Source organism: Cervus elaphus, chromosome 16, assembly GCF_910594005.1.
Source record: "Cervus elaphus chromosome 16, mCerEla1.1, whole genome shotgun sequence".
Lineage (NCBI taxonomy): Eukaryota > Metazoa > Chordata > Mammalia > Artiodactyla > Cervidae > Cervus > Cervus elaphus.
The window spans coordinates 24,264,594-24,276,888 of NC_057830.1; the positions used below are offsets into that span (position 1 = coordinate 24,264,594).

At 47.3% G+C, this 12,295-nt stretch overlaps 1 protein-coding gene across 3 annotated transcripts in view; it reads left to right on the plus strand.

Annotated features, from left to right (window-relative positions):
• Window positions 1–12,295, plus strand: part of SYK (spleen associated tyrosine kinase) — a 104,712-nt gene that overhangs the window by 40,901 nt on the left and 51,516 nt on the right. For all 3 annotated transcript variants that reach the window (XM_043927470.1, XM_043927472.1, XM_043927471.1), the window contains exons 2-3: window positions 6,888–7,316; window positions 9,641–9,801. In XM_043927470.1, the coding sequence (XP_043783405.1) occupies window positions 6,915–7,316; window positions 9,641–9,801 (563 nt within the window). In that variant the 5' untranslated portion in view covers window positions 6,888–6,914. The remainder of the gene's footprint in view (window positions 1–6,887; window positions 7,317–9,640; window positions 9,802–12,295) is intronic.

Sequence of the window (12,295 nt, forward strand, 5' to 3'; positions counted from 1 at the left end):
AGGACTTCCATTCACATGAGTGAGAGCTGATGAACATTTCACTCAGGAAATGTCAAGGGAAATGAAGTGAAATCATGACTTTGGGATACCTTTAAGAGGAAAACTGAGGAGAGCTTCCTGGAGATCAGCTGGTCCAACTTCCTTCAAGAGTCCCCAGGCCTTGATGGAGCCACTTTGGGCTTTGAATGAAGCTCAGTGTTTCCCAAGGGGGCACATTACTGGGTGGGCTGGACGCATCTGAAAGAAAATATGTTCTTTTTCTTAATTTATTTTTACTGAAGTATAGCTGATTTACAATGTTGTGTTGTTAGTTTCTACCATACAGCAGAGTGAATCAACTATATGTATACATGTATCTCTTCTTTTTTGGATTTCCTCCCCGTTTAGGTCACCACAGAACATTGAGTAGAGTTCCCTGAGCTATACAGTAGGTTTTCATTACTTATCTATTTTATACATTGTGGCATATATATGTTCATCTCAATCTCCCGGTTCATCTTGCCTTCTCTTTTCTCCTTTGTATCCATATGTTTGTTCTCTGTATCTGTGTCTCTATTTCTGCTTTGCAAATAAGATCATCCAGTTAGCAGATTGGGCTTCCCAGGTGGCTCAGTGGTAAAGAATCTGCCAAAGCAGGAGACGCAGGTTCCATCCCTGGGTTGGGAAGATCCCTGGATGAGGGCACGGCAACCTACTCTAGTATTCTTACCTGGAGAATCCCATGGACAGAGGAGCCTGGCAGGGTACAGTCCATGGGGTTTCAAAAGAGCTGGACATGATTTAGCAACTAAACAGCAGCAACAAGTGAGTGGATTAAACATGCATGATGAGTGAAAGGGAGGGATCCTGAAAGTCTTTAGGGTCTTGTCCTGAGCAACTGGTTAGAAGAGTTAATGTCATTTCCTCAATTAAGAGGGGCTCAGGGAGACCATACATGAGCAATTGAAAGCCCATTTGGGGCACCTGAAGTTTGAGTCGCCTTTTAGATTTTCAGTGGAAGCATCAGATAAGCAGCATTTAGTTCAGAAGCTCAGCCAGGAGAGGTGGATGTGGGATCCATGGCCACATGGGGGCCATGTGCAGGGAGAAGACGCAGATGAAGACCCCACACTGGGCTTCAGAGTAAGCAAAGGAAGGAGCCATGGATGGGGGAGGCGCTGGCCAAGCAGAGGGACTGATCCACTAAAGTGTGGGTGCTGGGCAGCATCCACTGCTAATGGGAGGTCAGGCAGGGCAGGGCCCTCGGAATGACCTCGAGTTTGGCCATGTGAAGATTGATGATACTGGTGAGAGCAGATTCATGGAGCGTGGAGTAAAGGCCAGGCAGAGGCAGGTAGACAGAAGAAGATGGGGCAGAGCGGACGCTTTGACAGAAAATACAAAAGAGGCCAGTAAAACCAGCCACAGCCCTTCCTCCATACCCACCGTCCCCTCAGACCTTCTCCCTCTCTAGCTATATATTATTATATACTTTCGTACATACAACCTTTTAAAAGCAAAACTGGATTACTCTGGACACATTATTTTGAAAGCTGCTTTCACTTAATCATACGGTTACCAAGCCCGAGATCACCACACTGCAGGCCAATAAGTTGAGCATGAGGTGTGGGGACAAGGAATAGCAGCTTTATTCAGACTGAGAAGATGGTGGAGTGGTGTCCCCATTTTGCCGGGGTTTGGATGCTAGTTTCTCTTCTAGAGCAAAGCGGGGAGGTGAGAAGATGAAACGAAGTTGGCGCCAAGTTGTTGCAAATATTTCCTGGTTCCGGACAGACTCTGAAGGGGGTGTGCTAATTTCTTCTTTCCTGCAGTCATTCGCAGATTGACCAGGTCAGGATATTTCCTGTGAGATAATCAAAGATATTTTAGCTTAATGCTCAGGCATGGGAGGTAGGGTTCCCAGAGATGCGTTCTTATGTGTACTTTCAGCTATTGGGCTTCCCTTGTGGCTCAGCTGGTAAAGAATCTGCCTGCAATGAGGGAGACCTGGGTTCAATCCCTGGGTTGGGAAGATCCCTTGGAGAAGGGAATGGCTACCCAGTCAAGTATTCTAGCCTGGAGAATTCCATGGACTGTATAGTCCACGGAGTCAAAAAGAGTCAGACACGACTTTTACTTAAGCTATAGGCAGCATCCTTTTAGAGACTGCTCAAAGCCAAAGCAATAGAATACAAAGGTTAAAGAGAAATAGATCCAATATGGAGTCAGACTTGTTCTTCCCATTATAATACCTGGGGCTTCCCCGGTGGCTCAGCAGTAAAGAATCCACCTGCCAATCCAGGAGACACGGGTTTGATCCCTGGGTTGGGAAGATCCCTTGGGGAAGGAAATGGCAACTCACTCCAGTATTTTTGCTTGGGAAATCCCATAGACAGAGGAGCCTGGTGGGCTACAATCCAAGGGGTCACAAAGAGTCAAACATGACTTAGCAACGAAACAACAACAACATCACAATGCCTATTTATTTGCCAGCAAATAGTTTGGCCACCTGCCATATACCAGGAACTGTTCCAGGCATCAGGACAGGGCAGTGAACAAAATCTTTCCCTTTTCACCTCCCAGAGCTGGCACTCTGGGGGGAGGACCAAGACAAGAATCTGTCTTCAATATCAAATTACCACATATTAAAAGCTTGTCACCCATGGAGATGTGCTCTGGAGAGAGATCAAACTAAGCTGGGAAGAGGAATGGGCTACCTCCAGAATCACAAAACATTATTTCATGTTATAAAACATTTTCTGAGTGTGAAATCCACCTTGAACCTGTGTCATAAAAAGGCCCCAAAGAGCCAGTCATTCTGCAGTGGTTTTGGTTTTGCTTTTAAGCTGAAGTGTAGCTGATTTACAATGTCGTATTAACTTCAGGTATATAGCAAAGTGATTCAGCTATACTTATATACACATTCTTTTTCCTCTTCTTTCTCATTATAGTTTACTACAGGACATTGAATATGGTTCCCTGTTCTATACACTAGGGCCTTGTTGTGTATCCATTCTACATAGAATCATTTGCATCCGCTAGTCCCAAACTCCCAATCCAGCTCTCCCCAGTGCTGCCATGTTTTGAGGCTCTCATCTGGCAATAGCGTGAAGCCTCACCTTACTCAAGAGCTACCTGTGCAGGTATGCACCAGCCGAGGTGCTGGGGGTGTTTGGGAAGAGTTGAAGGACCTGGTCCATGGAGACCAATGGCCTTTTTTGCCTCTCAGTTTTTGAACTTTAGAATAAAGTGATTTCACACATGGCAGAAAATAGCTGGGAAAGTTGAAATAGACAAAAAATGGGTAGCAAGTTCTAGGCACTGTAGAGGAGAATATTACCCTTGTTGTTACTTAGTCACTCAGTTGTATTTGACTCTTTGTGGCCCCATGGGCTGTAGCCCGCCAGGCTCCTCTGTCCATGGAATTTCCCAGGCAAGAAGACTGGAATTGGTTGCCGTTTCCTCCTTCAAGGGGATCTTCCTGACCCTGGGATAGAACCCGCATCTCTTGCATCTTCTGCATTGGAAGACAGATTCTTTACCAGTGCACCACCTGGGAAACCCCAGGTGGAATATTATCCTATTATCCTGGAAGGCATATTATCCATCCTAGTGGGTGTTAAACAGAGTTTGAGCTACAGATTTCCTCTGGGGTCCAGGGAAATGGAAGATTTAAGCAGTGCCTGTGAGCAAGTGCAAGCGGAGAGGGGAGCATTGCAGTGGGGAAGCTGCTGTCTGTACCACTTCAACAAAGTGAGCGAGAGCTACTGTCTGAGAAGCAGGGCTGAGAACAGCAGGGCGGGGATGCAGCTCCTGGGCACAGTGGCTACAGCCGAGGTGACCGTCGCCCATCACCACAGCCTGTGTTATGGAGAAGGTGCCAGGTGGGTGCTGGTGGGAGCTGTCTGAAGAAGACATAAGCGGGGCATCACAGATGTTGTTCCCCCCCCCCCAAATTAAATAGCCCAAGAATCTTCCTTAAGCTGTCCTTGCAATAAACCATCTCTACTGTCAAAACCACCACCAAGAGCAACGGCCCAGTGCATCTTTGTCAGGCCCTCGCCCAGTGTCACCTCCAGAACAGGAAATCACACCATCAGAAAACAGCTACTCGGCCAGACACTGCTCACACCGAGGGCAGCCAGGCTTTGCTCTCCCAGGGAAGCCAGAGAGGTGCCACCTGCTGGGGGTGAGCCTGCCATCTCCATCAGAGCCATTCAGGAGCCTCCTACTTGGGGCCTGGAGGATGGGCCCGGCAGGCTGCCTCTCTGCCTGTCTCCTGTCCTGTCACATTGATTCACTTCAGTGTGGGATTCACAGCAGAGGGCCAGTACCGATGTAAATATTAGTGGCAAACTGACGAATTTTCAAAGTGACAGTGGTTAAAGGTTTAGATAAATTAAAAATATTTATTAGCACTTACAGTATTGTTTTTGAAGACTTAACGGTTTTCGTTGAGCCTAAGGGTGGGTGGCAGCTCTGTAAAAATTCCCAAGAAGTAGGAACAGCAGAGAGTGAGGGTGCGTCTGAGGCAGGTGTGCAAGATGGTATGTGACCCAAGCAGAGGGGGTGTGTGAGCCAGGAAACAGGAGGGGCCAGCCATGGCCTGTGGACTGAGCCTGCTAGGAGTGAAGCTGACAGGAAGACAGGGATGGGGTGAGCTGTAGGGAACAGTGTGGGTATGGGCAGATGAAGCAGGAATAAGAGGGGAGAGGCGGGGAAGGGGAGAGCAGCGATGCTTACGGCTGTGCAGTTGGGGGTGATGCGAATTAAAGAGCCAGTGTAAGAGATACAGGGGGCTTCCCGGGTGGTACTAGTGGTAAAGAACATGCTTGCCAATGCTGGAAACATAAGAGATGTGGGTTCGATCCCTGGGTCAAGAAGATCCCCTGGAGGAGAGCATGGCAACCCACTCCAGTATTCTTGCCTGAAGAATCCCATGGACAGAAGGGCCTGGAGGGCTACAATCCAGAGGGTCGCAAAGGATTGGACACGATGGAAGCAACTTTACATACATGTATAAGGGATACAGAGAAACAGAACACATGCTAAAGCCATTTGAAAAACAAGCCCAAGAAAAAGCAAGTATTTTCAAAGGACTGTGGGTTCCTGGCTGGGGCAACGCCTGGGCTTTGGAAGGTAGGCACGTAGTACATGGAATTCTCAGCCTCAGATGCAGTCAGAGCCAGCTTCAACATCACCTAGATTGTTGGCACGGCAATGAGGCTGGTCCCTGCTCTTAACAGAGTTCAGGTGATGTGCAGGCACATGGAAGTTGGAAAACTGATGGGCTGCAGGGGACAGGAGTTGGAAAGGCAGGTGGGCTCACCGCACATGGCAGGTGAGGACCTGAAAGACCCACTGCAAGATCAGAGCAGAGCATGAGAAAGGAGTGCTCGGGCCATCACTGCGGAGAGGGGCCTGAACTTGTAACACAAATGGCACAGAGGGGTTATTAGCCTGAGAAGGAGGAAGAAGCAGAAGAGCAATATTGTTCCCAAAAGACATGTCTATTCACTGTCTTTCCAGAGAGGGCTTTTGGTTAATAGCAGATGTCTTTGCTTTAAGAGCAAATACAAACTGTGTTTTTAAGAGAAAACAAAACCTTGCTGAGTGGTGAATGTTTAGAAATTTCCACAAAGAAAAATTAATGATTGATGGTCAAATATTAAGTAAGCAATAAAATTATTTGTACAACCAAATTATAATAAAACTTATGTCTTTTTTGGGGGGGATGGTGCTCACTGAGAAATAGCGATTTGGCAATATTACCTGGAGAAAAATTGTACCTCTACCAGGCAGGTATTATGTCCTATGGTCCTTTTAAGGTAATTCGTATTGAGAAGAAACTGTTTCATGTAATCATGTGTGTGTACAGGTGTTTGTATATGTGCATCTCTGAGTGTGTAGAGTGTGTGTGTGTGTGACATGAAGGGGTATGTGCTTTGCTTTCTCAATGCACAGATGCAGCCATCTAGATACTTTTCCATTGATGACAAGCCCCTCTTGGTTATACCCTTTTGTATACTTTTTAGACTGGTAATTTAGATTCTTCTCATCTACAACCACAACTGATCAAACAATCTTCCTGTCAAATTGTCTTCACGTTTCCCTTCTGAAGTGTGTGTCTGTTTAGTGCAAGAGGTAGCTTTTTGTGTGACAGATGTCTTTATCAAATGTGGAACCTACACCATATGTTCAATATCAGCCGTGTGTTTGGTACAAGGTGGGTGCCAGGAAGTGGTGTAGAGGAGAGCAGGGAGGGGTCTGCATGTTACTGAGGCCTGGGGCTTCGGGAGGATGCCACTGTTCATGCCTCAGGGCACCTGCTTGCCTGTCCTACCTCCCAGCCAAAGGTTGGACGTGGTATATAAACATGGCCAGTGCTCAGCTCTCTTGGGTCCAACTATAGCATGTGACACAGTAGTCCCTCAGTGTTTATGTAAAAGGACTCCAGTAACATCTTCACTGCAGGTAACTGACCAACATGAGTGGTCTTGACAGCCATCTCCAGCTCCAGAGAGGAATGGACTCCTCTGGGTTCAATCCCTGCGTCCCGGTGACCAGAGTGAGGGCTCCTAAGCCCTGTTTTGCAGGGGGACTTCTCTTTTTAGTTTGTCTCTTATAATTCTCTGTCTCCAACTACAACTTCAAAAAAAGAGAAATTGATTTGGCCACATTGGTCCAATGCTCTCTTTTTTGGTTCAATATTGAGAGGGTGTATTTGAAAATCTAATGGTTACATGGGCAGAAAGGAAGAGGGCAGATTAGCTCAGGCTCTAGACCTGAGTCCCAGAAGGAAGAGCATCCCGCTGACTGGAGGGCTTTCCTCCAGGGCTGGAGGGTGGATCCTCCAACAGTATCTTGCCATTCTGGTCTTGACCACTGCCCGGTCCTTGTTTTGCCAGGTGGACACCTGAAGGAAAGGCGCAGGCATGGGGGACAGCGCCAACCACCTGCCATTCTTCTTTGGTAACATCACGCGGGAGGAGGCGGAAGACTACCTGGTCCAGGGGGGCATGAGCGATGGGCTCTACCTGCTACGCCAGAGCCGCAACTACCTGGGTGGCTTTGCCCTGTCCGTGGCGCACGACAGGAAGGCACATCACTACACCATCGAGAGGGAGCTGAATGGCACCTATGCCATCACGGGTGGCCGGGCCCATGGCAGCCCAGCCGAGCTCTGCCACTACCATTCCCAGGAGCTGGACGGCCTCGTCTGCCTCCTCAAGAAGCCCTTCAACCGGCCGCCAGGGGTGCAGCCCAAGACGGGCCCCTTTGAGGACCTAAAGGAGAACCTCATCCGAGAATACGTGAAACAGACGTGGAACCTACAGGTGGGTGGCGGGCAGTCCTCTGGCAGGTGCGAGGCAGGGTCCCGTTGCTCACAGGGGCCCTGGAATTCCACACAGGCACCCAGTTGCATGAGAGCTATGCAGTGCTGCTTCAGATAAGCAACCTTCTTCTTAGTCATCAACATGGGCCCCCAAATGCCTCACTCCAAGAAGGCAGCCTTTCCTCTTTTGTGGTCATGCTTGAGGGGTGGGCCCCTTCGTGCCAGCGATGTGGGTTTCTCCACCACAGGAAACCACTGTCACCCAATTCACGCTGGGCCCTTTCAGAGCGGGATCACAGGGCAAATACTGGTTTTTGTTTACCTAAGAGGGTTATACTGAACACACTGATTGGCATTTGATTTTACCCCTTCCTAACATCTCTTCCAGAATTTTCCATGTCAACAAACACACAGCTGCCTCAGCCCCTTACCAGCCATATGATAGTTCTTCCTGTGAACTGTAATTCATTTTACTAGTACATATTGGTAAACATCTTCATTGTTTATAAATAATGCCCCCCCAACATTCTCCTAACCTTTTATGCAGTATCAGCAGGGTAACCCCAAACTGGTTGGATTGAACACAGTGAAGGATTTGGATGTGATGACAGGTTGTCATCCAAAAAGGTCCCAGAAGTTGTGACAACACATTCCCACCAAACCCTCCATAGCACTTGGTATCAGGAGCCACCAGTCTGGTTGACAGTCTTCTGATCGGACTCATGTGTTGAACCATTTCTTTGCACTTTTGGATATATGCTTTTTATATATACATATGGATAACAGTAAAGACTTTTTGAGGATTCTATCCACTCCTTTACTCCTATAATATGCTCTGCACTGAATTCAGTCTTGCAGACCAATACTATGGATTCAGTATTTTTCATTAATATTTATTGAATATGATTTACACCAGGGGTCCTCTAGGATCTAATGCTTGATGATCTGAGGTGGAACTGTTTTAGTAATAATAGAAATAAAGCTCACCATAAATGTAATGTGCTTGAATCATCCAGAAACCATCCCCCACGAGGTCAGTGGAAAAATTATCTTCCATGAAACTGGTCCCTGGCGCCAAGACTTAGACCATCTTTTTACTCTTTTAGTCAGATTTACTGAGGTATAATTTACACACTATGAAAATTCATCCTTTTTGAGTGTACAGTTCTATGATTTTTTATTTTTTAATTTTTTTTTAATTTTTATTTTTTATGATTTTTTTTAACAGACAGGTGATACCCACCCCTACCCCCAATCAAGATGCACAACAGTTCCATCACCCATCAAGCACCCTCAGGACCACCCCTGGCAACCCTGGCAACCCCTTACCTGATTTCTGTCCCTATAGTTTTGCCTTGTCCAGAATGTCATGTAAATGGACTCACACAGCATGTAGCCTTTTCAGACTGGTTCCTTGCACCCAGTATAACACATTTGTGAGCCAGCTATGTGTCAGTAGTCCCTTCTTTATTGTGGCTGAGTAGTATTCCACACTCTGTTGATTTTGCCCTTTGCTAACTTTGAACCGGTTACCTCCTTGGTATGTAACTGTTACTGCTTTTGTTTTTCATCCCATCTATGAAGCATGACAAAGTGTTCAGGTTCACCTTCCCTTCTGCCTCCCCTCCTCTCTTTCTTCTCCTCAGGGGTTGGTTATGTTTTTGTTTTCACTTCTTCTGGTTCTTTTTATAACTTTGAATTATCAACTTGTGTTCTTCATTTACTACTGTGATAGGTATCTACTTCTCTCCCACTAAGTATGATTAGAAAGTTAATTCACCCAGCTGTCAGCCTCCTTCTCATTCTTGTTTTCCATGTTGTCATTTCTTCATTGTCAAGGTTTATCTCTTTTTTCTGTGATCACATCTCCTGCAGTTACAGGCAGCAGCATGTATAAACTACTCAGAGTGAAGCCTTTTAGGGGCAGACAGAAAAAAGCATGTCTCCTTGGTTGCACACGTCTTTAAGTCTTCCAGATGGTCATTAAATGATCAGGATCTAATATAAAACAATCAGTTCTAGGAGGTGATTGATTGGGAGAGGGCAGGAGGCCCCTTCTCTAGACCTCATGGATTATACCTGATGGTTTCTAAAGCCCAATGTGTCTTTGCAAAGGCCAGCATCTATTCTAAAATCTATTTTGTTAGTATATACATTTGAAGATACTTTAACATATAAGGTCTATTGGCTTTCTTTATTGAATGAACAAACAAACAGATGTGATTTCATTTTACCGTATCAGGACTTAGGACAGATTGGACCTGCTTCATGTGTCTTTCTTATCACTGTTACTTATTATGGCTCCATCTCCTCTCCTCGTGACAGGGCCAAGCTCTTGAGCAGGCCATCATCAGCCAGAAACCTCAGCTGGAGAAACTGATCGCCACCACAGCCCATGAAAAAATGCCCTGGTTCCATGGAAAAATCTCTCGGGATGAATCTGAGCAGATTGTCCTGATAGGATCAAAGACAAATGGAAAGTTTTTGTAAGTATTGTGTCTTTTCCCTTCAACCACTAGTGCCAGGCCTGCTTGGACAGTTAGGGGTCACTCAGCCTTCCCATCCCTGAACTCCTGGTGATCCTGGGGAAGGGATCATGGGCTATCAACTGAGACACACATGTTGGTCGGCCTCATAGACATCTCAAATTGAAGCCACCTCAAGTAATTCAGCATTTGTTTTGCTCAGTCTGGCCCCAAAGTGAACCCTCCTCTTGGGCACTGAGGGACATCATTTAAGAAAGTCTTTTCAGCCACATATTATGCTTTTAATGACAAAACATGGGATGTGTAATAGTATGCATCCATCCATGTTAAAAAACAGTGCAATATGTTTGCTCACATTTGCCCCAAGATCTCAGACTTTGCTTCTCTTTTTGCCTGGAGAGACATGCCAATGGGGCAGATAGAAAAGAAAATTTTCTGATGCTCACTCGTATGAAAGGTTAGCGCAGGAACTTGATCACAAGCAGGTGTGTGAACTCTGGCCTCATAATCTCAGAAATGAGGTGTGCATCCCTAGCCCTGCTCACTGTTATCCTTGATGGTCAGTGCCAGAGCTGCTGGAGATGCAGGCCATCTCAGGGCAGGGTTGGTGGTCCAGGGAAGGCAAGGAGCTGTCTCAGACAGCTGTTGACTTGTTCCCCCAAGATGCTGTGACCAAGGGGATGGAGGTATGCTCACCTGTGCTTGTCACTGTTCAGTGATCACCCCCTGGCCATGCCGATTGGGTGCCCCATCCTGGCCTTGGACACTTGGACAGCAGTGTAGCCCTGTAACCAAGAATGTAGAGACACACCCAGCTGGTGTTTTAAACTTTTTCTGGAAATAAAAGTGTTTTCTCTGAGTATCCATCTATTTAAAGAATTTTCCTCAGACTTTACCGTAAAAGTAAAAGTAAATTTAGTTGCTCAGTTGTGTCCAACTCTTTGCAACCCTATGGACTATAACCCACCAGGCTTCTCCCTCCGTGGAATTCTCCAGGCAAGAATACTGGAGTGGTGGGTAACCATTCCCTTCTCCAGGGGATCTTCCCCATCCAGGAATCAAACCCCGGTCTCCTGCACTGCAGGCAGATTCTTTCCCATCTGAGCCACCAGGGAAGCCTGACTTTACCGTAATCCCTTTTATTTAAGAGATGATCTTAGACACAATACTCTTTAAAAAGTGATCCTAAAAGCAAGCATGGAGCAGCCCGAGTGGGCACACAAGGTGACTGGGATGATGCTTAGTGGATGCAGAAACAGCCACGGGCAGAGATCCTGGAGCAGGAGGATGTTTTCCCCTCAGTGTAGCACCTCTTGGCTCATTGTCCCCTGAGGTTTGGACTTTTACCACCTTCTTAGGAGTAATTTCCAACCCACGTGTCATGGACTGGGCCTGTGGCCTCCTGTGGGTTAAGTCAGCCCTAAGTTGTGTCATCCAGACAGCAGGGCCTCGTGCCTTCTTGCCGGTTCAGAAGCCTGCTGTCAGGCTCGCTGGGGAGTGCTGCACTCAAGGAGGCTGCCTTCTCCCGACTTAGACGAGGGGGTGCTGCAGGGGGCCACCCACCGTGGAACAGCCCCACAGCTATAGAATCCTTCCCACTGAGTCTTCTTGGGCCTCATTCAGGTTTCCCTAAAGAATGTGCCTCCTCCACACTTTCCCATCATTTAAATGAACTTGTCCACCTGTGGACCAGCATTTACCAATGTCCACAGCTGTGTGTGTTCTTGGGCTTCCCTCATGATTCAGATGGTAAAGAATCTGCCTGAAATGCAGGAAACCCAGGTTCGATCCCTGGATCAGGACGATCCTCCGGAGGAGGGAATGGCTACCCACTCCAGTATTCTTGCCTGGAGAATCCCATGGACAGAGGAGCCTGGTGGGCTACAGTCCGTGGGGTCACAAAGAGTCGGACATGACTGAGTGACTAACACTTTCAGAGCCGTGTGAGGTGCTAGATGCTGACTCCACCTTGGGCTTTGGAGATGGGGCCTCTGCCTTGTGAAGTCCACATCACACTGGCAGAAGTAGACACTGAACAATTGAACAAGAGCTGCCCAGTTCATTGGCGCATTTAAGGAAGGGACTAGAACTCGCTGTGACTGGCGGTCTGGGATTCTGTTTTATGCTGGGTGATCAGGAGGGGCCTTGCTGTGAGGGAGACATTTGAGCAGAGACCTGAGGGCAGCCGGGAGCCATCCTGATTGAGGGAAAAGCACTTGTGGGTTCCCAGAGACAGGAGTGTGTTCGGAGGGTCAGGCCACCATGAGGCCCCTGTGGATGGTACAGAGTGTGGCAGGGAGGGATGGAGAATAGGGGCTAGGCCACTGAGGGCTTTCTGGCATTGATACTTTTCTTTGGGCAAATTAGTGCATCTACTTTTGGGAAGATGTTGGGGCAAATACAATTGAAGTTCACGGTGACCCATCTGGCTGGGCACCAGCCAGTGCAGAGGAACAAAAGGGAGCAGGCTCACCAGCCACACTTGTGTGCGTTT